The sequence below is a fragment of the Monodon monoceros genome, unplaced genomic scaffold (assembly GCF_005190385.1).
Source record: "Monodon monoceros isolate NGI ecotype Baffin Bay Population unplaced genomic scaffold, NGI_Narwhal_1 Super_Scaffold_22, whole genome shotgun sequence".
Lineage (NCBI taxonomy): Eukaryota > Metazoa > Chordata > Mammalia > Artiodactyla > Monodontidae > Monodon > Monodon monoceros.
Genome location: NW_021703779.1, coordinates 35,826,841 through 35,850,122, shown reverse-complemented (window position 1 = coordinate 35,850,122; position 23,282 = coordinate 35,826,841). Strand labels below are relative to the sequence as shown.

Here is a 23,282-nt window from a genome sequence, read left to right as displayed (position 1 = left end):
CCCGTAGGTCATCCGCAAAGCACCGAGCCGATCTCCCTGTGCTAATCTCCCTGTGCTACGCTGCTGCTTCCCACCAGCCAACTATTTTACATTTGGTAGTGTATATATGTTGATGCTACTCTCACTTTGCCCCAGCTTCACCCTCCCATCCCATTTCCTCAAGTCCATTTTCTGCGTCTACCTCTTTATTCCTGCCCTGCAACTAGGTTCATCAGTACCTTTTTTTTTTTTAGATTCCATAGATATGCGTTAGCATAACCCATACTGTTTTAATCATAGAGGCTTTATGTTTTAATATCTGGTAGAGAGTTCACCCTTGTAACTTCTCCTTTTCACTGTTCTCTTAGTTTTTCACATATAAACTTTAGGATCAACCTGTCTAGCTCCATAAAAACATTTTTATTTTCATTAGGATCACATTAAATTTGTTAAGTAACTTAGGAAGAACTGACATTTTTATGATGTTGTTGTGGGTTGAATTTTGTCCACCACAAAGATACGCTGAAGTTCTAACCCCTGGTACCACACAAGGTGACCTCATTTGGAAATAGGGTCGTTGCAGATGTAAGTAGTTAAGATGAGGTCATACTGGAGTGGGCCCAGTACTAAGGGTGGGCCCTTAGTCCAATATGACTGTTCTTATAAAAAGGAATTCTGCCTCAAGTCTAGCATAGAAATACAGGCTTGCGTTTCCAGCCTGCTGGCCTGTGCCCACAATCACATGAACCAGCTCCTTAAAATAAATGTGCATGTATATATGTGTGTGTATATGTATTTTTCACATATTCTCTGGAGCACACCGACTGATATACATGTTGTTTTTCTATTCAAAAAGATGTCTCTTCATTTGTCTATTTTTGTGTCTTTTAAGAGTGGTTCAAAATTGAAACTTGGTTTCTATAGCCATGGTTTGAGATATAACATTCTGGGCTTGTATGTTCTTTCCTTGGGTTTCTTGACGATGCTGTTCCGCCCTCGCAGTACTTTGCATATTACACGTGAGAAGTCTGACGCTAGGCAAATTTTCTTATTCATATAAGTAATTTGACCTTGTGCCTGGAAGCCCTGAAGATCTTTTGTCTTAAAAGTCTAAAATTTTAATGAGATATGTCTCAGAGTTGATAGATTAACGTCAATTTTCTGAAGTACATGGTGGGCCATTTCAATATGTAGATTTAAATTTTTCTCTTATTTCTTGGATTAGAGTTTTAAAGAAAAGGTAATGTCACCAAAGATTAGACATATTGAGATCATGTGCCTCCTGACATCATGAGCAAATATCAAACCAACAATTTTATGGAGAGACATTCTATAAACTCACTGGCCATTACTTTTTCAAAAGTGAACCAGTGGTCCAGTGGTTAGGACTCGGCACTTTCACTTGCTGGGGCCCCTGGTCCAGTCCCTGGTCGGGGAACTGAGACTAAGGAGACAGGACAACTAAGTGCGAAATGCGCTCCTGAACTGCATCTGGGTCCAGTAAAAGGTCACTAGAGTAGGACAACTGACACAATTTACTAACCAAAGTTTGTTCCTATTATTTGCAACCAAGAAACGAGCCAGTACATATCAGTGGTACAATGTTGGGCCCAAGCAGAGTTCCTTGAGTTTGGTACTATTATTATAGTTTATATTAAGCATTCACAAACCTTTGAGCATGTTATCCCACTGAATGCTGACTTTCACAAACCTGGAGTATTACCATCCCCATTATATAGATGAAAAACTTTGATTCAGAGAGGATTAAGGGATTTGCCCAAGATGGTTCAGCTAATAAGTGGTGAATCGGATAACTGAATTCATCTTTATTTCAGTTACAGTGCTTCTTAACTAATGCCTTTTTCTGACAACTCCGTATTTTTCCAGGAAACCACTGCATAGTCTGTCATGAAAAGGCTGGAAAGAAACCTACCTGAAGCCAAGGTTGGAAGGCCTGATGCCACTGCACGTTTTGGAAATTGTTGGTCGATCACCCATTAAAAAGTAAGTTTATGGCTTCCATATTATTTGGTACCAGTGAAAATGGATTCAGGATAGCAAAAGACAGCCAAAGAAAGTAAAAAATCAATTTTCTATTATTCTTAACAGAATTGGGCCATAAGCAGCATCTACGACATGTAGAATCTCAGATATTTTATAAACCTAGAATATTCCACCGATTAGATATAAAGTGACTGGGTTTTCTCTTTCAGTGTCAGTGGAATAGTCTGCCATGAGCCTGACTTTCCTGCCTCTCACACAAATCTTGACATCATGATTTATGTTCCTGAACAAATTAGACTTAAGAGCAAATCATCAGCAACAGGTATAATAATCTTGGCAGAACATTTATTTCAATTAATTGCTTTCTGCCTACCACAGATGGAAGGGTGCTGATGCCATTTACCCTGTAAGGATTAGTGCTGTCATGTTGATTTTTTTTTCTTTTTTCTTCTCCTAGAACTTAGTCTCATCAGTTTTAAATTACAAAGGCACTGGTTTACTTCATATTTCATCATAACGATCTAACTCCTGTGGCAATATTTATATAATAAACTTGTGAAAGAAGAATGAATTTTAACTGCTCTGCAGCGTTGTAGATCCCTGTTCCCCAGACATAGGCCCTGTTGGGTTCCGTGGGGGTCAGAGTGTTTGCTGAAAATGCCCTCACCCTCATAAACCTGGCAGGGGGTAGTGGTGGAGGAGGACACTTGAGTGATTTTAGGGCCATTAGTTTTTCTTTCCTGTGGAGTTATCAGCTTCACTGTTTACAGTTCAGTGAGAGGCAAAAAGAAAACAAAAATTTCCTCCACTCTATGGAAGTTTAACACTGTAACTGTCAACGGTATCCTGCAGTAGTGGTAGAAAACGCAGCTAAATAGACTCTGTCTTCTCAGGTTATTTAGAAATGATTTGATGTTCTTTGGAGCTAATACTAAACCCAAGTAGGGTTCCAAAAGGTGAATATTACAACTCACTGATTGTAGAGTAGGTAAAGGCTTAAGGGATACAGTTTTAAATTCTTATAGCTTACCCAATTAGATTTTTAAACTTCAGGATTATGTAGCTAAGTTACTTTAGAGTTGTGCTGCCCTGCCCCTGGGAAGGAAATTTAAGCCTTCCCTACCTGAAGTCTAAGTAAGTGTGAATTTATCACACATTTTGATTAGATTAAAACCCTTTTCAGTTAGGTTTTTACAATATAAAATAGATCTAATATTGAAATGACACAAATTTGGAATCATTTTTAACTTTATTTGCCACTCTTTATAGACATTGGTCCACTTCCACATGAAAAGTAGGGAGCATCTACTTCCACTTAGCATTCTGTAGAACAACCGGAGTAACTTACTTACTTACTTACGAAAGGGGGAAAATTACTGAAATCATGCCCCACGATGTCCCCCAAATGTTTTTTTGTGTGTGTAATTACAAGCATCTATAACTCCACAAAGCTAGTTCCTGTTTCCATCAATGTAGTATCTATCTTTAATATCCACACCTGACCATTCGGATCACCAAACTTTCAGAAGAGGTTAAAAAACAGCTATAGTCTGTCAATCAGATGGAAGTCCAAATCTAAGTGACTATGTAAGCACATACATAGCTTAGAGCTGCTTGAAGTTAAAGACCTTTTACTCGTTTCAGAGGTATTTACATTAAGACGTTCATAGTATACAACAGTCCAATGATCACTTGTCCAACGATCACTTTCACCTGTCCTATGTAAGGAAGTAAGTTAAGCATTTTCAAATTCAGTGCATTTTCCCAACACAAACTGTCCTATATGAAATAAATATACATTTATTTCAGTGCATGTTTCCAAATAGTAAATGGAATGAAATTATTAAATGGTTATATCAATCATAGTATTTGAGCATATTATATCACACAGCTATAATTCACTCTAAAAGAGCATCATCACAGGCACACAAGATAGAGAACACAAATCTGCTTTTTTTTTATAATTTCATACTATCTTTACACTAAGAGATTTATTATAACGAAAACATTTCCAAACCCCTTTTCTAAGTTGGCATAAGGAAAGTTCAATCCATTCGAATCTTCTGGTTTGTCATCCTATAAATGATGCTATCGTATCCAGGATCCATGTTCCAAATATTGTAAGAGGTGATAATCACAGCCAAGGCCAAGGCGATCATTATCCAAAGTATCATGTTGAAAACCACTGGATATTGAAAATTATACTTATATGCGAGGTTATAGGTACTTGATGGGTCCTTCTACAATAAAGAAATCAAGAGGGAAGAATGTTAAGTTAGGAAATTATCCCAATTTGCTAGCTACGATTCATTTATCTAACAAACTATATTAATAAGTGGCATAAGAGCTCCTTTTATGTTAGGAGGAACCAAGGAGGGGGAGCCTTCACAGAGAAGGTAAGCACACTGTTGGTGGAAGTATATCCAACTGCTTGCAACGCCGATAACTTGACAGTGTAGGTATACTGTGATCCAGCCAGTTCATGCCCTGGGGAACACACTTGTAGATGTGTACCAAGACATGTGCAAGGATATCCATCAACGGGATGGATAATTGTGGCACATCCAGTGGAACATATAGAGTAGTTCAGGTCATTTTACCAACATCCAGTGGAACATATAGAGTAGTTCAGGTCATTTTACCAACTTGCATGGCTCTTAAAAACAATACTGAGCCTTTGCTCAGAGTAAAATACATATAGTATGATTCTAGACAGGCAAAACCAAACATTATTTAAGGATACATACTTTGTATGCTGGGTGTGGAAGGTGTGTCCTGCCAGGGAGGTTTTACGTTTGCTTCTGCTGGAAGCCACCGGTCTTACCAGCCTGGGGCTGAGGTTTGTGTCAGTTTCTTGGCCTGGGGCTTCCTAGAACTTGCCGATAGTATAAATTTGAGCCTCAAACCCACATCAAGGTGGCCCTGTGGTTAAGGATTCCCTAGGAGACATTCCACCCCCAGCACATACCCCGACTGCACAGCCCCCAAGCTGCCTTCCTGTCTCCTCCTGCTGGCAGGCTGTTTTCTAGTCTGCCCTCTCACTGCGGGCACGGCCCTTTCAGGGTCCCAGCTTCACGGGGAGGCGTCAGTTCCAACTCCCCACAGAGAGCCAGTTGCTCGGTAACCCAACTGGAAATGTTCCCAGGACAGCCTAACACAGTTCTCCAGTTCCCTTTCTTTAGTTGCTCCTTAAGAGTTTCCCTTACTTTTTTGAGAGTTAAACTGTAAACTGTGCGTTCAAGAGGGTGTTTACTTTTTATCCACTATTTCTAGCTCTGGAGTCGGAAAATTTCGGTTGCTGTCTTAAACAGAGGTCCTTCCACTCCGAGACAATCGCAAACCAGTCACGTCTAGATTATCTTCAACACACGCATTACTTTGAGCGTCTCACTCGAAGTCCCACACAGCGACTGGTAAAACAGGAGAGTGCGGGCTGCAGAATGGACCCAAAGGAGAGGGTCCATAAACGACTGGGAAGCCGCCTGCTCTGAGAGATGAAGCCAGCTGTAAGTAATGTTCTTGGCCGTGTGCACACACACGCTTGTTTTACTAGGGCTGGCACCCTTGCCTATGATCCTAAATGCTTAAAAATCAAAGCAAGATCCAGGTCAAAAAATTGTATTAATAGAGAGTGTACGTAGCCGGAAAGTGGGAGACTGTACCACAGAGACAATGTACCTCTGAGAAAAGCAGACTCCACAAGTTGAGAGCGCCACACCACTCCCTCACGTTAACTTCTGAGGTCTCCTTGTAATATGTGAATTACCTTATGGGCTCTGACACGTTTGCTGTTATCCCTAACAAAGTCTCGCATCCCTACCAAAGTCTTGCATTATCTGATTACAACCCCAAAGAACTGAGCATCACTGGCAAAACACATACCTACGTGAATAAGAAACCTACGTTTTAATTTTTTCAGATTTACTGACTGCTCATTCATACTGCCCACGAGTGATACGGGATTTAGTGGGGTTTTCAGAGTTAATCTAAAAACGTACTCACCGCTTGTTTTGCCTCAAGGATAGTCCTAGTCTTCCTCGCAAGGGATGTGTCGAACGATCTGACAGTCACTAACTCTACCACTGCATTCCCACCGTAGAGATTGTACATGTCATCTGCAAACTGAAGAGTTACTGACGTTACTATGAATCTCAAAACACATACTTATTTAAAATTTTTGTAAAGCTTCTGTGCACTACAAGAACAAATACAATACAATTACCTACTGGCTCATGAAATACACTGTGTCTTAAAATAGGCAAGTCTTAAAGGTTTAAATATTCAGAAAAGTGTTAAGATTCAACGTATAAACGTTCAAAATAAAATTACTTCCAGAAAGGAGTAGTCACTGAATTTGCTGGTGTATAAGTTGGGGGCAGGGAAGTAGGAAAAATGAAATCTTTGTTGTCTCTGGTTGATTGCAAACATCTACAGAGATTTAACTATGAAGCCTCACTGAAGAGCTGCAGGTGAATAACGTCAAGGGCAGAAGAAAACTAGCATTTACTAGTATCTGCTAAATGTCTGGTACTGTGCTAAGTGTTCTCCTTCGGTTATTTCATAGGGATTAACGGGGACAGAGTTTCAGGGAAGCTGAAAGTTCTGGCGATGGACGGTGGTACAGTTGCCCAACAATGTGCATGTCCTTAGTGCCACAGAGCTGTATATACTTAGAAATGGTTAAATGGTAAATTTATGTTAGATATATTTTACCAGAGACATCCCTGGGATTTCCCTGGTGGTCCAGTGGTTAGGACTTGGCACTTTCACTGCCGGGGCCTGGGTTCGATCCCTGGTCGAGGAACTAAGATCCTGCAAGCCGCTTGGCAAGGCCAAAAAAAAAGACAAAAGACAGACATCCCAACATACACCTGTGACCTACTCCATCCTCGGTCACTGAAATTAGAGGGCCCTCAAAGAAGGTGAGTAAAAAGACTTCAATCAATAGTATTTCACTAAGCAGATTTTTCCCTAAAAGTCAAATGCTCTAACTGCTCACACCCCATTCATTGATGGTTTACCTTTTGTAGAGCATCAACAAGGATCTTAGAAGCATCTCTAAATTGTTCAGAGTCTTCCCCGTAACGTTTCCCAATTTCGTCCAAACCTGCCAGCTCCAGTGAGTATAAATCAGGAGAATGATCCTTGGCTAGATGCTTATGTCGAGACAACTTAGGAGAACAAACAAAAGGAAATAGATGAAGTATTGTCAAACACAGCCAGTTGGAGTTTACACCTAACTAAACTAGGCAGAAACACCCCAGGGTACCACAATAGTCTAGAACGGTGGCAAACAGAACTGGTTAAAATGGGAGTTTCTGATAAAACAAATCCAACACAAATCTCATTTTTTAGGAGCAGTTATAATAAAAGCTCTTTTAAAAATTAAAAATTTCTTAGTTTAAAAAAACCTCAGGTACGGGCCAGGGTATGAGAGAGCAGATGGTTGGACCAGTGATCCCGGAAGAGACAAGCCATCAGTGCTCACAGAGCCGTCACCTCCCACACCACCAGCACTACACTTCCACACTCCCCAAACCAACCCCACTGAGAGTTTGGGCAACAACTTCAGAAGACAGCACACGGGTAAGATTTTCTATTTCATCATAGGAGGGTTTTTTTTAAAAAAGTCATTCACCAAAAATATACATATATATATATATACACTACAGGCATGTATATTCCCTTCCTGCCTTGGTCGACTGCATTATTAGTCCAAACTGTTTAAGACATCTGACAAGAAATCAACAGGTCAGAAGCCTGTGTTCTTTGGAAGATATATTAATACTTACTATCCCTCCTAAAGGTAGAAATGCAAAGTAATTTGTTAACATGAGATGAGTTCAAACTTCCCAACACCACTGCTGATTTCTCAACTTTTCATGGAATCATAAATCTAGGGCACATAAACTTTTTGACTGGTTTCACTATCATTCACTATCATTCAAGGACTCTCTAGAAATGTCTTCTGGAACCAGAATAAATGGAACTGAAAAATTAGAGAAGCCTACTTACCAGACTTGAAATATCATGTAGCACTTGCAGTTCAGAAAGAAAAAGCAGATCAACCTGCAGAGAGCAGAAAGAAATGAGCATTATTTTATTTTATTTATTTATTTTTTTTTTTTTGCGGTACGCGGGCCTCTCACTGTTGTGGCCTCTCCCGTTGCGGAGCGCAGGCTCCGGACGCGCAGGCTCAGCGGCCATGGCTCACGGGCCCAGCCGCTCCGCGGCATGTGGGATCTTCCCGGACCGGGGCACGAACCCGCGTCCCCTGCAGCGGCAGGCGGACTCTCAACCACTGCACCACCAGGGAAGCCCAACAGCTTTATTTTTGATAAAGCTGCATCTAAACTCTAAACTGGTTTTCCCTCAGGGCATCAGAATATTCTGGCGCACTGCAACGAGGTCCTGCCAATAGCCTACTTTGCTCATATCCCTTGAAGAATAAAAGATGGTGGTGGTCCTGGTCATCCAGAGTAGGTGAAGAAGGGAGGCTACCACAAAGGTGGCATGCCATGTGGTTAAGAGGGTGCATGAACAGGTGGTGAAGCTGGCACACAGGAGTCAAAAGTAAGGGTGGTGCCCTCCACTGTACAGTCAAGAATGAATTAAAAAAATGAGGCAACACATCAAAAGTGGCAGTGAATAATGGCTCCCACATTACCAGGTCCACACAGCTCTTCCACACAGCTCTACCAACTAGTTACTGTGATTTCTGGCCTGTCAGGATTAATTGGTGGCAACCCTTGCGCTAGAATGTAGTGCTATTTATTACTACAGATCAGCTCACAAACAGAGTCAATTCATTCAGGAGATTCATTTTTTAAAAATTACACTAAAGGAAAAAAGAATCTAAGCAAGCAATAAACTTGCAAAACTTTTCATTTTCTAAAATTTCAAGTTTGCTGTAAAGTCAGGAGCATAAGAAATGGGAAATTACTAATGATGTTCATTTATTCATTCAATAACCTGTACTACTTACTTCATTGTTCCTACTCAGAGAATTGAGGGGAAGTGAACTGAGAACAGAGTTTTCTTGAAATAGTCGATTGCGGAGCTGTCTTAGTGTTACTGAGAGATCTTCAAAAACCGAGTTTGCCTTCCCCACCATGTACACTCTCTGCAAGAATCCAAAATTTTGTTACATTCTACAGATTAATTCCAATATAGAGGTCTGTCAGCATTTTTCATAAAATTAGTTTTAAATTTTCATTAAATAAAGAAAGCTTATTTTTTAAAGCATTTAAAATAAAACACTTACTTCCTCACTGGGAGCCAACTGTAAAACTACAGGAGTTTCTTCAGAAAATAAGGAGTGAATGGAATTTGCAACGCTGTCAAGACTAAGAGGAACTGCCTGAAATTTAATAGTGAGATATTATTATCAGAACCAAAAATGGGAAGAAAAAATCATTTACATAGTATTAAAAAAGGAGCCTTAAAAAAAAAAGTACCAGCATTTTCTATGGAAATTCAAAAAATCATATCCAAACGCAAAGAGCCCTTTTGGGGGCACAAGAAGATTAAACAGCCCCCTAGTGGGCCAACGAGTTTGTGTCTCCAAATGTGCCTATATGAGAAAAAAACGTGCAAAATAAAGGACAAAACATTACCTTCCACAAACGACCATTTTCTGGTGGTCATTCAGGTATTTTAAGCAGCAATACATCTGGTTTCAATATTGATAAAATGTGCCACAATGAATGTATATTCTACAATAATGATAATGTATTAACTTGCATTTAAGAGAAGGTCAAAAGAATTTGAAGACTTGAATATAATTGAAAGAGACCATTTTTCATTTCAGAATTCTAAAAATGTTTATAAGATGTAGGGTTTGGTCTTCAGATAGACTGAAGACTCAGGCAAGGCATAAAGTATGTCACAAGAATTCTGATGTGAAATTTATCATGGTATTAATAAACCGAAATAGCTAATTGTGATAAAATGTACTTTTTTCCGTGAATTTATTATTAAAGTGAAACATACACATAATATGGTGCACAGATCTTGGAGTCAAAGCTCAAGGAATATTTACAAATGGATATGCTCATATAAGCCAACCAGAGCAAAACAAAACATCAGCGCCCTACAAGCCTCTCTCCCCACTCCCTCCACCCCCAGGGGTACCCAAATTCTGACGTCTATTCCCATAGACCTGTTTTTGCCCCGCATTATTTTTTTAAATAGATTATGGTAATTTTCCCCTCAAAAACTTATTTTATTCTTAATATTATTACAACAAGCAAGTACAGTAGTAATGTTTTTGTTTTAATGGAGATTTCGTACAGTGATTTTTTTTTTCCCAGTAATTCCCTTTACTATTATTAAAAGGTTCATGTGTATATAAGGAGCTCGTTAACGTGGGCCAGGCAGAAATAAATGTGATTAATAAACGTGAAGTGTAATCTATTTTTACTCTTACACAAGATGCATATTAACTCTTCCCCAAATTCTCTTAAAATAAGTTAATGAGTAACTGAAGAAGGGGAAGAGTTCCAGCTTGCAAAAGCATCCTGTTACAAGCTCCCTGAGTCAGCCACAAGCGCTCCTCCTTTTGCAAGCACACACTTCACTTCCTTGGGCTTTGGAAGGAATACGAGAACATGTAACAAACTCTCCAGCCTCATTTCACCTCGGTGGCACACACAGCAGGAAAGTTGAAGATTAAAGGTACGTGTCCCTAGCAATCAAATTGGAGAAGCTACTGAGTCAGGTGAGCGCCAAACTGTGAAGGAAAAGAAAAAATTATATAGACTGCTATACTATAAAAGGAAAAAAGGTCATGTTTAAAATCCCATGACTGTTTTCTTCTACTACATTATAAGGATACACGTTTGTCCTGGGAAAAATGGAAATTCTGTATCTACAGGACTTGAAAATCTAATGATAACAGCTAGCTAATCAAATAGAAGCTTTAAGTGGAATTCTAAGGCTTTTTTTTTTTTGGGGGGGGGGGGTGATTTTTCCCTCAGAGCTTTACATCTTTCCACCTACTGCCACTAAAAGGATTAGAAGCAGTCAGTCAGGGTCAAGCAATAACATGACCTCTTTTTAAATGTTTAGTTTTGGATTGTAGGCTAATGAAAATCTTAATGGCATATTGGATTTTTAATATACTTTATTTTTATTTTTTGGCTGTGCTGTGTGGCCTATGGGATCGTAGTTTCCTGACCAGGGATGGAACCTGTGCCCCCTGCAGTGGAAGCACGGCGTCTTAACCACTGGACCAGGGACGTCCCATATATACATTTTGTTTTGTTTTGTTTCCCTTTTTTGCGGTACGCAGGCCTCTCACCGCTGTGGCCTCTCCCGCTGCGGAGCGCAGGCTCAGCGGCCATGGCTCACAGGCCCAGCCGCTCCGCGGCATGTGGGATCCTCCCGGACCGGGGCACGAACCAGTGTCCCCTGCATCGGCAGGCAGACTCTCAACCACTGCGCCACCAGGGAAGCCCCCATATATACGGTTTTAAAAGAGATCTTCTACAGTGATTTTCACAGAAATCACACAACAAGCTACTTAATAATCTTTGCGAAGACTAAAAGTATCTTTTTCACGTCTTGCATTTTTATTGTTCCCTTCCTTCCATTTACTCTGAAATTCTTCTGGTTTCTTTAGCTCATTAATTTCCAATCTTTTAAATTATCTAACATGTGCCTGTAGGGTTATAAATTTTCCCTCTTCTTACTACTTTAGCTGTACCCCACAATTTTTTAAATATATGGCACATTTGTGATATTCAGTTCCAAATAATTTCAACACTTCCACCATAATTTTCTCCTCAACCAATGAATTATTTAGGACTGTGTCTATTCCAGCTATCTTTTCTTGTTGGCTTTTTAAAAATTAATTTTTAAGGGTTATATATACATGCGGTTTAAAGAGACAATTATCTAAGACTTTCTATGGAAGATAAGTTTGCGCATCCACTTCCTATTTCTATGAGGTACTTCCTTTCCTCCCCCATCTTTTTTCTTCCTCACTTCGAGTTAGTTTTTCCAGTTTTATTGAGATACCGTTAACATACATCACTGTGTAAGTTTTAAGGTATACAACATGATGGTTTGACTTACATATACTGTGAAATGATTACTGCAATAAGTTTAGTGAACATCCATCATCTCATAGATACAAAAAAAAAGAGAAAGCAAAAAAAATTTTTTTCCTTGTGATAACTTAGAATTTACCCTCTTGACAACTTTCAGATGTATCACACAGCGTTAACTACAGTCATCATGCTGACTGAATTACATCCTTAGTACCTATTCATAGCACTCACCTTCAAATCTTTTGTTTCCTTTTCTTTTTACCACCACCTCTAAATAATGTTTATACTACTCCATCTTGATTTTTTAATTTTAGGCATTATGTATTTATCGCCCATTATAGAAAATGAGGATCTAGCTCTCCCACATTACCAACCACAGCCCTATCCCCTTACAAGCACTCTCTCTCTCCACCCTCCCAATAGTTATAATTTTCATTTCTGTATCATTTTATTGTAACTACTTAAACAATATTCTCAGCCTAGCTTCATACTATGCAATTCCTGCTTTTCCTTTCCTGCGCTTCTGGTCCCTAATGGCAATGATGAGAAATCTGCTACCGTTTTGCTCTCATTCCTTGGTCATGGCAGCGTCTTTTCTCTCTGGCAAGATTATTAGCGTCCTTGACAGTTCTTCAATTTCACTATATTTAGGTGTTGATTTGGCTTTAGTCTACCTCAGTGTGCTCTAAACCTGAGGAGTCGTTCTTGTGTTTGTTTCTACCATTTCCAAGCATTTTTTAAGGTATCATTTCAGAGAGGGTGGTTTATATGATACTGATTATTATCCATTGAGATTTGCCTTGTTAGGCACATGTGAACATGGTCATTTTTTGTAAGCATGTCATGTGTGCTTGGAGATAATCTATACTAGACCACAGGAAAAGTGTGAAACATCCCCCACCACCAAAATCAACATCATATAGACCAGTGTTACAATGCAGTGAAATTAGAAACTGAAAAATTAAAAATTATTTTGAAAGAACCCATATGTGTTACAACACTTCTAAATAACTCATGGGTTAAAGAAATCAGTATAAATTACAAAATATTTTTAAGTGAAAATGAAAGCACCACATATCAAAAATATCTTTTAACTGCCTCTGGTTTCTATCCCTTCCTTTAACTCTTTCACAATTTTAATGTATGTATTTTTAAATCTCTTTTTGAGGCTGGTCTGTTATCTGTAGTAGTTCTCTAGGGGGATGAATTCTGTTTGTTGCACCTGCTGACTTTCTCATGGCATTTTTTTCCTTCAAGCGTTTGGTAAATTCAACTCCTCTTCAATTCTTTTTTACCGAAGGAGCCCTGGGCTGGGGAGGTGTCTGTGTGGGGTGGATTGTGTGAATCTGGAGCATGTGACTGCACAGCACAAGCCCATAGTTCCGATTTCTCTTAGGGGGGCTCTTTGGGCCCCACAGCTAAGGGTGGCAACCCAGCTCCTTCATGGTAGCCCTGGGGCAGCTGGGGTTTTAATAGTCCTCCTTTCAAGAACAAGACAGCATTTTATAGCCCCAGGCTTTCTGTAGGGAACACAATTTCACCTTCAGCTCCTGCTCACCACTGTGGCTTTTGAATTCTCTATTCATATCTGGCACCTGTGTGTACCCCTTGCTTGCTTTCGAGTTTAGTGATACATGTGAAGATGTTTGGTGACTTATGTATGCTTACAGTAGAAGGATGGCCTCTCACAACAGCTCAGTCAGCCATATTGCCTGAAAGGCCAGTGAAGGGATAAGTGAGCCAGCAAAACTGCCTCCAGTCTCCTTCTTACACAAAAATGATAAAATTCTGAAGGGAAGGTGACAAAATAATGCCCTAGAAAATGTCAGCAGGTTACACCCTCAACTGGTTTCTCTTTTTTGAGCCTCTGACTATTCTGAGAGTGGGCCAATTTCTCTACCTGTTACCTTAGAAAGTATTCTCATCCATGGCAAACAGCCAAGTCTCAATAAATTTACAACCATCATATAATTAAAAAAAAACTATCAGTGCATTAAAAAACCACGAGTGCTTAGAACACAACCCATAATGACAGCTGACAAAACAAAATTTTAAATGCATCCCTTTAATTCTTTATAATAAATACTCACATTTTCCAAAGGGTACGAAATGACACTGCCTGGGGGTAGAGCAAGCTTGTCCACTCCCTTCACCATCACCATAACGGTAGCCCGAGGACGGTGGAATAGGTTACCCACTGCGAGTCCCGGCCAAGAAAGGTCCTACACATTGAAAAGTGTGAAACTGTGCCCATTATCAACTCAGGAAACCATTTCCCTAATAACATCTAACAAGCAGAATTACGGGGTACTGGGATGACACTGGCAATGAAAACTCACAGGGACAGCAAATGTCTTATTTAAAGCAGTAGTTGCAATCTCCTAATTGAGGATGCTGATTTCTACCTTCTTCGTTTTCTTAAACTTCTACAGACTTGAAACAATAAAGTCTAATAATAAGTCATCTCAAACCTTCTGTGGAAAAAAGCAGGCATATAAACAAAATGTAGGTACTTTTCAAATTCCAGATTACAAAACATTCTCTTTTCCATATAACCATGGACATTTTCTTTCCTCACATCATTCTTTGCCCTTACCTACAGCATCACTTTTCTTTCACAGTGACACAGCAAGGCTACCATTACAACATTCTCTTTAGACTAAGTGCTTTATAAATAAAATTCCTGCTGAAAGTAACTCACAGTAGTTTATTAATAATTATTTCTAAAGGTTACTTTGACAGCCATTTGTAGTCAAAATTAAGTTTGTAAAGAACTAGGTACAAATTTCATCCTTAAATGTAAACAACCCATCAGGTTCACGCAAGGAACGCAGGGGCTCCACCCAAAGGCCCAGCAGAGAGGCAGCTCCCACGCATTGCTTCTGGTTTCAAGGGCACTCAGGACCTAGGAAGAATGTTCCTTTGAGTGACTGATGATATCTAGAGACCACCTCAAAAGCACCAAAGTTTAAAGTGGGAGGAGACAGGAAGATAGAGGAAACTCCATCTCCTTTCTTCCAGCCCTGAGCTTTATAAAATGTCTCATACTGACTGGACCTGGGCCCCCTACGCAACAATCATGTAAGCAGACAGTTATTACAAAAGGTTATGGCTACTGACCACACTATTTTCCTAAATTCAGGTAAGATGCATATACATTTTATCATTCATAAAAAATTGCAATGGACTGAATGTACGTGTCTCCTCAAAATTCGTATTGCAAAATCCTAATCCCTCCAGTATGACGGTATTAGGAGTAGGGGCCTTAGGGAGGTAACTACATTATGAGGATGGAATCCTCGTGAATGAGCTTAGAGCGCCCTTATAGAGGGGACCCCAGAGGGCTCTCTCCAGCTCTCTCCACCATGTGAGGGTATGAGACAAGAAGTTGGCAGTCTGCAACCCAGAGAGGGCCTTCACCAGAACCCTACCATGCTGGCACCCTGATCGCAGACTTCCAGCCCCTGGAACTGTGAGAAATAAATGTTTATAAAGCAGCCAGTCTATGGTACTTTGTAATAGCAGCCTGAACCAAGACACAAATCTATCACGTGTACTGGAAAAACACAATAAAATTATACATCCTATTAATAGTAGGACAGATGCATTCTCTTGTGTAACAAAGAACGTCACTACTATGAATAAACGATTACATGGTTAATCTTTTATAATGATTTGTTTTCATAACCAAGCTTCGAACACTTATCCAAAATCTCCCTGACTACAAATAAGCTTTTTCCTTTTGTGATCTGGACCTATGTCTGCCCGTTGCTTTCCTGGCATATTAGCAGAAATCAACAAAAATGCTTGCACAAGCAGCTCCAAATATTTTTTAAAAATACACATACTTCTTTCACAGAGAAGCCCATGGACAATGCAGCCACATCTGGGATTCGCTCTCCTGGTATGGGCCAATTTCCATCCCGGAAAACAACAGACCCTGGTGATCTTAATATACTGAACTCATTCCCTAAGACACCTGAAAGGAAAACAGATTAATAAATGATCACCATCATAAATCTTTTGTACCCACATTGAAAATTATTAAATATAATACATACTTTCCCATTCTCCATTGACTTTAGCATACTAAATTTTGATTGGACGAAATGCTAAAACCTAAACATCAACAAATTCTTTTTCAAAGTATCACTGTAAGAATTTAAGTCCATACATTCTGCTGTAACAAAGTTACAACTATGAAACAAGATTCTCCTAATGATCTAGGTGCCTTCCTACAGATGGCCCTTAAACAGGGGCATGTGGCAATTTGGCAAGAATTAGAAATCAGCAGCATTTCTCCACATTTTTAAAGAACCAAAACCAAAACCTTGGCCCAGACCAGAAAGGAAGAAAAGAAACTTGAAATCTGTAAATTATTTCTACCATCGAGGGCTTCCCTGATGGCTCAGTGGTTAGGAATCCGCCTGCCAATGCAGGGGACACGGGCTCAAGCCCTGGTCCAGGAGGATCCCACATGCCGCGGAGCGACTGAGCCTGCGCTCTAGAGCCCACGAGCCGCAACTACTGAGCCCACGTGCCACAACTGCTGTAGCCTGCGTGCCTAGAGCCCGTGCTCCGCAACAAGAGAAGCCACTGCAACGAGACGCCCACACACCACAACGAGGAGTAGACCCCACTCACCGCAATTAGAGAAAGCCCGCGCACAGCCACGAAGACCCAACACAGCCATAAATAAATATTTCTACCATCGATGCTCTCTTGAAAATGCAAATTCATAAAATTCCTAGTATATCATGCCAAAACTTCAGCAGGTTAGTATATCTTAGGATAGATCATAGCTTCCCTTATGTCCCACAGGCAAAGCTATTGAAATGAGTACCGTCAAATGGGGGGTCCACGTTACCAGTCAGAATGTAAAATACTTCAGACTCTAGAAACAAAGTCCAGGACATAGTATTTCCAATGCACATATCAAGAGGCTGAGAAAAGGTATTCTGTAATAATAAAGTCAACTAGTCTAGGGGTATGGGGCCTGGGATTAAGAGGTGAGAATGAGAATCAAGGGACTATGTTATAGGCCCTCCAAGGCTAAGGATGAGGTATCTTGCTTCTTCACCCATCGTGAGTTAACCCAATGATGTCTAGATTACACAAGGACAAGTAACTAATGGAAACTTTCGAGTTCCTATGAAAAGATTAGTTCCAAGTCCAAAACAAATCTTGGTCATGCCTAGCACAGGAAAATTAGACTTTAACAAAGTATCACTGTTACTCTCTTGACCTAAGGAAAGCACCACTTACAGGCTATGGGAATAACGTTGGAAGCAACAGTAAATGTTTTGGTGTTGCAGTATTGACAGTAAATAAAAGGCCTCAGGATGGTGCTGATACAACATGAAGAGTTACGAGTTTCATTCAGCACAGCCACTAGAGCAGGAATTTCCAAACTGCTCTACCCGAAGGCAGACAAAAATTAGCAGGATGGAATGGCAGTTTGTAAATGACAGACATCTTGGTTCGCTGAAGTAGTAGTTAACTGCAAACTCTAAGGAAAATGGGGCAGCAAGGAAGGCATACTTTCTGAATACCATACACACTTAAAGAACAATATCTGTATCTGGAGATTGCCTTGTTTGAGATGCAGCCCTACTCACTCGACCCCAGCAGACCTCTACTAAATTATTTTGCCTCAACTTTATAGTTAGAATCCACTTCCACACCTGTACAACAGTCCTTCAGCAGCCTAGAGCTTCAGAAAACCTTACAAGGATTCCTGTACTAAGAAACTGCTGCTTCACGCAGGCATCTCCGGGATACCTGAAAGTCACCCATCCTCTACCTGAATATGACCAGCGAATGGGGATGCCACCTCAGCACTACATTTGCCAGCAATCCTCTCCATTGTCCCAACATTCTAATCCTTTAAAAAGTTTAAGAAGTTGGCTTCCCAACTTCTCTCAACTTCCAGTTTTATCACTCCCAACTCAGGCTCACCAGATAACCTCATCTCCAGCTTCAAGAGAAAGCACAGGAATTCCTCCAGCTTCCTGCTTCCTCTCCCCATCACAAGTTTATCTGCACAAGCCCCTATCCTTATCTCCTCTCCTTCCAGGTGCTGGCAGGGATGTCCCTCCTCCGGTTGAAAATATCCCATGGTTCAGCCTTCAAGGGACCTTCATTCATTCACCTACTGAATTATTCATTCAGGGTTTATTAAGTCTGTATTCTGGAAGAGAGGATGTATCGAGTTAGGTGGCTATATGGTTTGGAGCATACGAAGCTGGCCCTGTACAAAAGAGCTCCACGAGGGCAGGGGTTTCAGTCTGTCTTGTTCACACAATATCCCCAGGGCTGAAAACGGTGCCTGGCACACCGGTGCTCAATAGATACTTGTTGATTGAATGAATGAAGCCACATGTTGCACTAGCCGTTTCCCCTCTCAACTGGCTCTTTCGCTTCAGCATAAAAATACGCGTAGGGTGCTCCCATTCTAAAATCCAAACCACAAAACCCTTCCTTTGGTCCTACCAGCCTCCACCTACTTCTGCTTCCCTTCAGACGAAAAATCCTGGAAGAGTTGTCAGCCATCACTGGCTCTGCTACTTCTTCATCTCCTGTTTGCTACCTAACCCACAGCTTCTGACCCCCACCATGCCACTGAAATGACTCACCAAATCCCAAAGACAATTTTCAGCCCTCAATTTATGTAACTTCCCAAAGTAACTGATACTGACAACCCCTTCCTTGAAACTCTCCTGCCTTGGCCTCCATAAGCCCGGGCCCCTGGTTTTCCTTCCAATCCCTCTGGCTGCTTTTCTCCTCAGTTTCTTCCCCTTCCCATCCTTTAAAGCAGTGACGTCCAAACTTTTGAGATTTCAACCCTTTCAGTATAAAGTTTGAAAGTATTCCCAATATACATATATTTACTTATAAAGTATACATTTGTAGTATAAAATATATATTCATAATATATTACAGAACACACAAAATAGAAATTTTTTTAAAAGGATGACACACCTTAGTATTCTTCCCAATTTAATCATGAGAAAATAGCAGACAAGCCCAAATTGAGGGACAGTCTACAAAAATATCTGACCATTACTATAAAAAAAAAAGAAAGAGAGAAAATAAGAGACAAATGGAATGTCCAGTACATTCTTCTGGCGTCCCAATATCACTGGGCACACTCCACTCTGGAGATCTGCAGCTCCATTTCTGACCCTCACTGCTTTCTATTCTACACTGTTCTACAATGGAGTCTCCCCCTGGCTGAGTCCATCTACTCCTTAAGACTGCAAACACCAAAAACACACTAATGGCTCCCAGATTTTTATATTCAGCCTAGATTTCCCTTGAGCCTTAGGCCTACATACCCCACAGTCAGCTGAGCATTTCCTTCTAAGTCCCATGGGTCCTTCAAACTCAACAGGTTCAGAACTGAATTCACCATTTTTCCATACACGCCTCCTACATTCTCTGTATCAAAGGATGACACCACCTTCCACCCAGCTGCTCGAATTAGTCATCTTTAAATCCTTCCTCAGCACCACAGCTAATCAACCAATGAATTCTGTCCATCTTTTGTTCTTCTTATCTCACAACCCTTTCCCCTCCATGCCCAGGGTCCTCATCAGGCCCTCCCCACTTCAGGCCCTCCCGAGGCTTGAAAGAACTGGCCGCCTTATGACCTGTCATGCCACTCTCAGATCCAGCCTTCCCAGCACCTTTTCAAACTACAGATCTGAACATTCACCCTGCAGCTCAACCACCTTCACTCGATGCCCGGAGCCTTTGAAACAAAATCCAAAATGTAACACCCAAAGCACTTCACCACCCTTCCTTTTGGGATCTCCCCAACTTAACCCCTATACGTTTCAGCTCCACCAAACTATTCGCTCTTCTGCTCTCACACCTCTGTGCTTTTACACATACTGTTCTGTCAAAAATGCCTTTTCTTCCCACCCCAACCTTTCACACATTTGCCTGTGAGGCACCCTGCCTAGGGAAATTTCCCCCAGCCTCCCCAGTCTGAGAGAGAGGTTAAGAATCCTTCCCCTCTTTGGGAACTCCCCACCATACTATGCTGTCATCTATGAATGGGGATGGAATCAACAAGTGAAAAAATAAACAGGTCCTACTTTTGACCTCTGGGGCATCAGTGACCAAACTGAATCCCTCTTCAACATGACATCCCTTCAAATTCCATGTGTTCACCCTTGGCCTTTTCTCTCCAAGCTAAACATCTGAATTTTTTTCAAATACTCCTCATGACCTGGTATTCATAACCCTAGATCCCTTCCCCTGGTCTCTGGTTTGGTAACACCATTTTAAAGGACTTATATATATTTTTCTCAAATAGAGAAGTCAGATCTCTTAAAGATGTTTTCCATTAAATCACATTTAGTCATTGTGGAAAACAGTAATTTAACCTCATCTGACAAGACCATGCAGTGCAGAAGCTGACAGGATCAGATTCTTGATCTGTATGAACTAGACTATTATAGTTGGGAAAGCAGGTTCAAACCATATACAGAAGCAATTATTTTGCCTCAGACCAAAACCTAACAAAAACCCCAAAACCTCACTGAGTCAAAATAATATCAATCATAACATTAAAACATGGAATTTCAGCGAGATGTTCAGTTAAATCACAGTATCAAAAGGAAGATTTTTAAATTTCAAAAACGGAATTTAAAAACTTAAAATAAAAAATTCCCCCAAAGAAATTGAGTAGATAGATCAGAACGACCATGACAGAGCCAGAGACGAAAGGTACAATATACAACCTTAAAATTTGGGGGTCATTAAAGTAAGTGTAACCATCACCAACACACGACACTGGGCACCTCCAGGGATGGAGAAAACCTGCGGATTTCAAAAACATCAAAGGTCTGCACCTTCATGTAGAATTAAACCACCATTCCCAAAGTGGGGCATCTCAGCACCTCACAGAGCAGCGGCACAGGCGTCCTACAGATTTTTAACGTCTAGGTTTTGAATCGACACACTGGGGAACAGGGACCCATTCCTCCAAACTGTTCTCAACTCGGCCTCTTGTTCACCACTGTGCCCCCAGTCCCTGCCCCCATCATTCCCACATTCTCACACCTGTGCCACGACATGTATAATGGGAAAGGCCCACACTTTGGAACCAGCTGATCTGAGTTCAATTCCAGCTTTGCGGCTTACTACTTGTGTGCTGTTTGGGTAATTTATCTAGGCTTGACCACTCTGTAGAACGAGGGTGATATCCTCTTCTAAGGATTGGTGTAAAATTAACCGAATTACATGATGCACGGTAAGAGGCCAATTATGAGCTGACTTGCATTCCCCTTGTTGAATGCTAGGGAACCTAGGTTCCACGGAGGAAACTACCATTTTTTGACATGTGACCCTAAGAACGTGACTCACATCTTAGTTTCCAAATCCTTAAAATTGGGAACTATTGCAAACTACTGAGAGGAACTTTAAATTCTCCTTGAGAAATAATCATACAAAAACAATTACCCCACCTCCAACTTCCGTATCCTGAAACACTGGGGGGAGTGGGAAGATTTCACCAATTACTGATGACAACCGCTAGAAATGAAGACACCAGAAAAACGCAAAGAAAAGCAGCAGCTGAGAAGTCTGCCTCCACTTCTTCGCAGAGGGCTGCAGTTCAACAGTTGACTGACAAATGCATCCCCGTCCTCCGAAGCGCCTCCCGAGCCGGAAGAGGCTGGAGCAAGACAAGCGGACGCGCCTTTCTCGAAGAGGCGAAGGGTGGAAGCCGGCTCAGGTGCCCCCACGCAGCCCAGCCCCGCCCGGCCCCAGCAAGCCCGCCAGGCCGCGCCGCCACAGGCCGGCCCGGAGAGAAGGCGGAGAAGGAGGCGGCTGGGCCGAGGCCATCGCCAGCTGCCCGCACTGCGGCATCCGCCCCACTGCCGCCCACCCGCGGCCGCCCCCGAGTCCCGCGGCCCGGGGCCTCACCCGCCACCAAGAAGGACAAGAGCACGACGAACACAGCCATGGTTCCGCGGCGGCCGCAGCAGTACAGGGCGACACGGAGCTGGCCGGCGGGACGCCAGCGACCACCGCCGCACGAGTGGTTGACGAGCTCGGGCTCGCCCCGACTCCCTAAGCCCGCCCCGTCCTCGCCTCCTCTGGGACGGCTGCAGCCTTCTCCACCAATCGCCAGCTACGCCGCGGCCTGCGGAAGAGACGAACCCCGGGAAACGTCAGCGTCATGGGCGGAGCCTAACGTGATGGATGGAAGGCCCTGCCAATGGCAGGCAGCGATCCAAGAGCCGGGGAGTTCCTCTCCTGGCCCGTGACGACCGGTCACGGGATGGAGGGTAGGGCGGGTGGTCGGGGGCTGGGGGGGATGACGAAACCTGTCGAGGGGTCCAGGGAGCCCACAGGGTGGGGCTGCCTCCCGGGTGCGGGCCCTTTCGCCAGTCTCGAGCGACGGTCTCCAACCAGGGTGTCTGTCTGTCCCGGTCGCGTGGCCTCACCCCGCTACGGGTGCAGCTGTGGAAGCTGCAGGGCTGGTTTGGGTTTCGCTATGACAATTACACAGATGCTGAGCACCTGCTGGGAGGAAGCCAGGCGCTTCGGGAAACCCCTGCACTCCAAGTAGGGGTGCTAGATAAACTACAGGACGCCCAGTTACGTTTGAATTTCAGATAAACAACGAATACTTTTTAGCATAAACATGTGAATATTCCATGGGACATACTTATACTAAAAAAAAGTATTCGTTGTTTATCTGAGATTCAAATATAACTGGGCGTCCTGCATTTTGATTTGCTAAATCTGGCAACCCTATCTAAGACTTTCTGATCTACCAGGAGTTAATTACATTAATTACTTCCTTCATCCATTCACTCAGTGTTACGCGAAGGCTAGACATAATAATTTGACCAGGATCCTGCCTTCTCACATCTTATGGGGTTTTATTATTATTATTATTAAACCTATGATATGAAGCAAGAAATGACAGTGTATCATCTGTGGTCAGAAAACGATGTCCCAGCCAATGACCTTGAAAGATGGATGTGGTTTCAGTACGCAAGGATAGGAGATGGGGAGGTTCTTTCAGGTAGCAAAAACTAAGCTATGACAGGGAGAAAACCCATCAGGTTAAGCATTAAATGTTTAGTTTAACCAAGGAAGAGGGGCACAAAGTGCTAAAAATTTCAATTAGGGACATGTTTATTGAGGATGTTGAATGTTACATAAAAGAACCACGCTTCAGTTGGTAGGAAATGGGGAGCCACTGACAGGTGTCTGAGCACTGTT

General features: G+C 41.8%; 1 protein-coding gene across 1 annotated transcript; it reads right to left on the bottom strand.

The window, feature by feature from the left end:
* Nucleotides 1-3,213: 3,213 nt before the first annotated feature.
* Nucleotides 3,214-22,163, bottom strand: ATP6AP2 (ATPase H+ transporting accessory protein 2). Its single transcript, XM_029240882.1, has 9 exons — nucleotides 21,972-22,163; nucleotides 15,884-16,014; nucleotides 14,126-14,257; nucleotides 9,248-9,343; nucleotides 8,969-9,106; nucleotides 7,999-8,052; nucleotides 7,005-7,154; nucleotides 5,986-6,105; nucleotides 3,214-4,223 (listed from the first exon to the last, which is right to left on the bottom strand). The coding sequence occupies exons 1-9, from the start codon at nucleotides 22,009-22,011 to the stop codon at nucleotides 4,029-4,031; spliced, it is 1,056 nt and encodes a 351-aa protein (XP_029096715.1). The 5' UTR covers nucleotides 22,012-22,163; the 3' UTR covers nucleotides 3,214-4,028.
* Nucleotides 22,164-23,282: the final 1,119 nt, after the last annotated feature.

Bases quoted from the DNA above. Each gene is read 5' to 3' on its own strand.
- ATP6AP2 (XM_029240882.1), bottom strand. From the start codon at position 22,011: ATGGCTGTGTTCGTCGTGCTCTTGTCCTTCTTGGTGGCGG. The intron at 16,015-21,971 runs GTGAGGCCCCGG...TTTTCCTTTCAG, and splicing joins CTTGTCCTTCTTGGTGGCGG to GTGTCTTAGGGAATGAGTTC. The intron at 9,107-9,247 runs GTAAGTGTTTTA...GGATTCTTGCAG, and splicing joins AGTTGGCTCCCAGTGAGGAA to AGAGTGTACATGGTGGGGAA.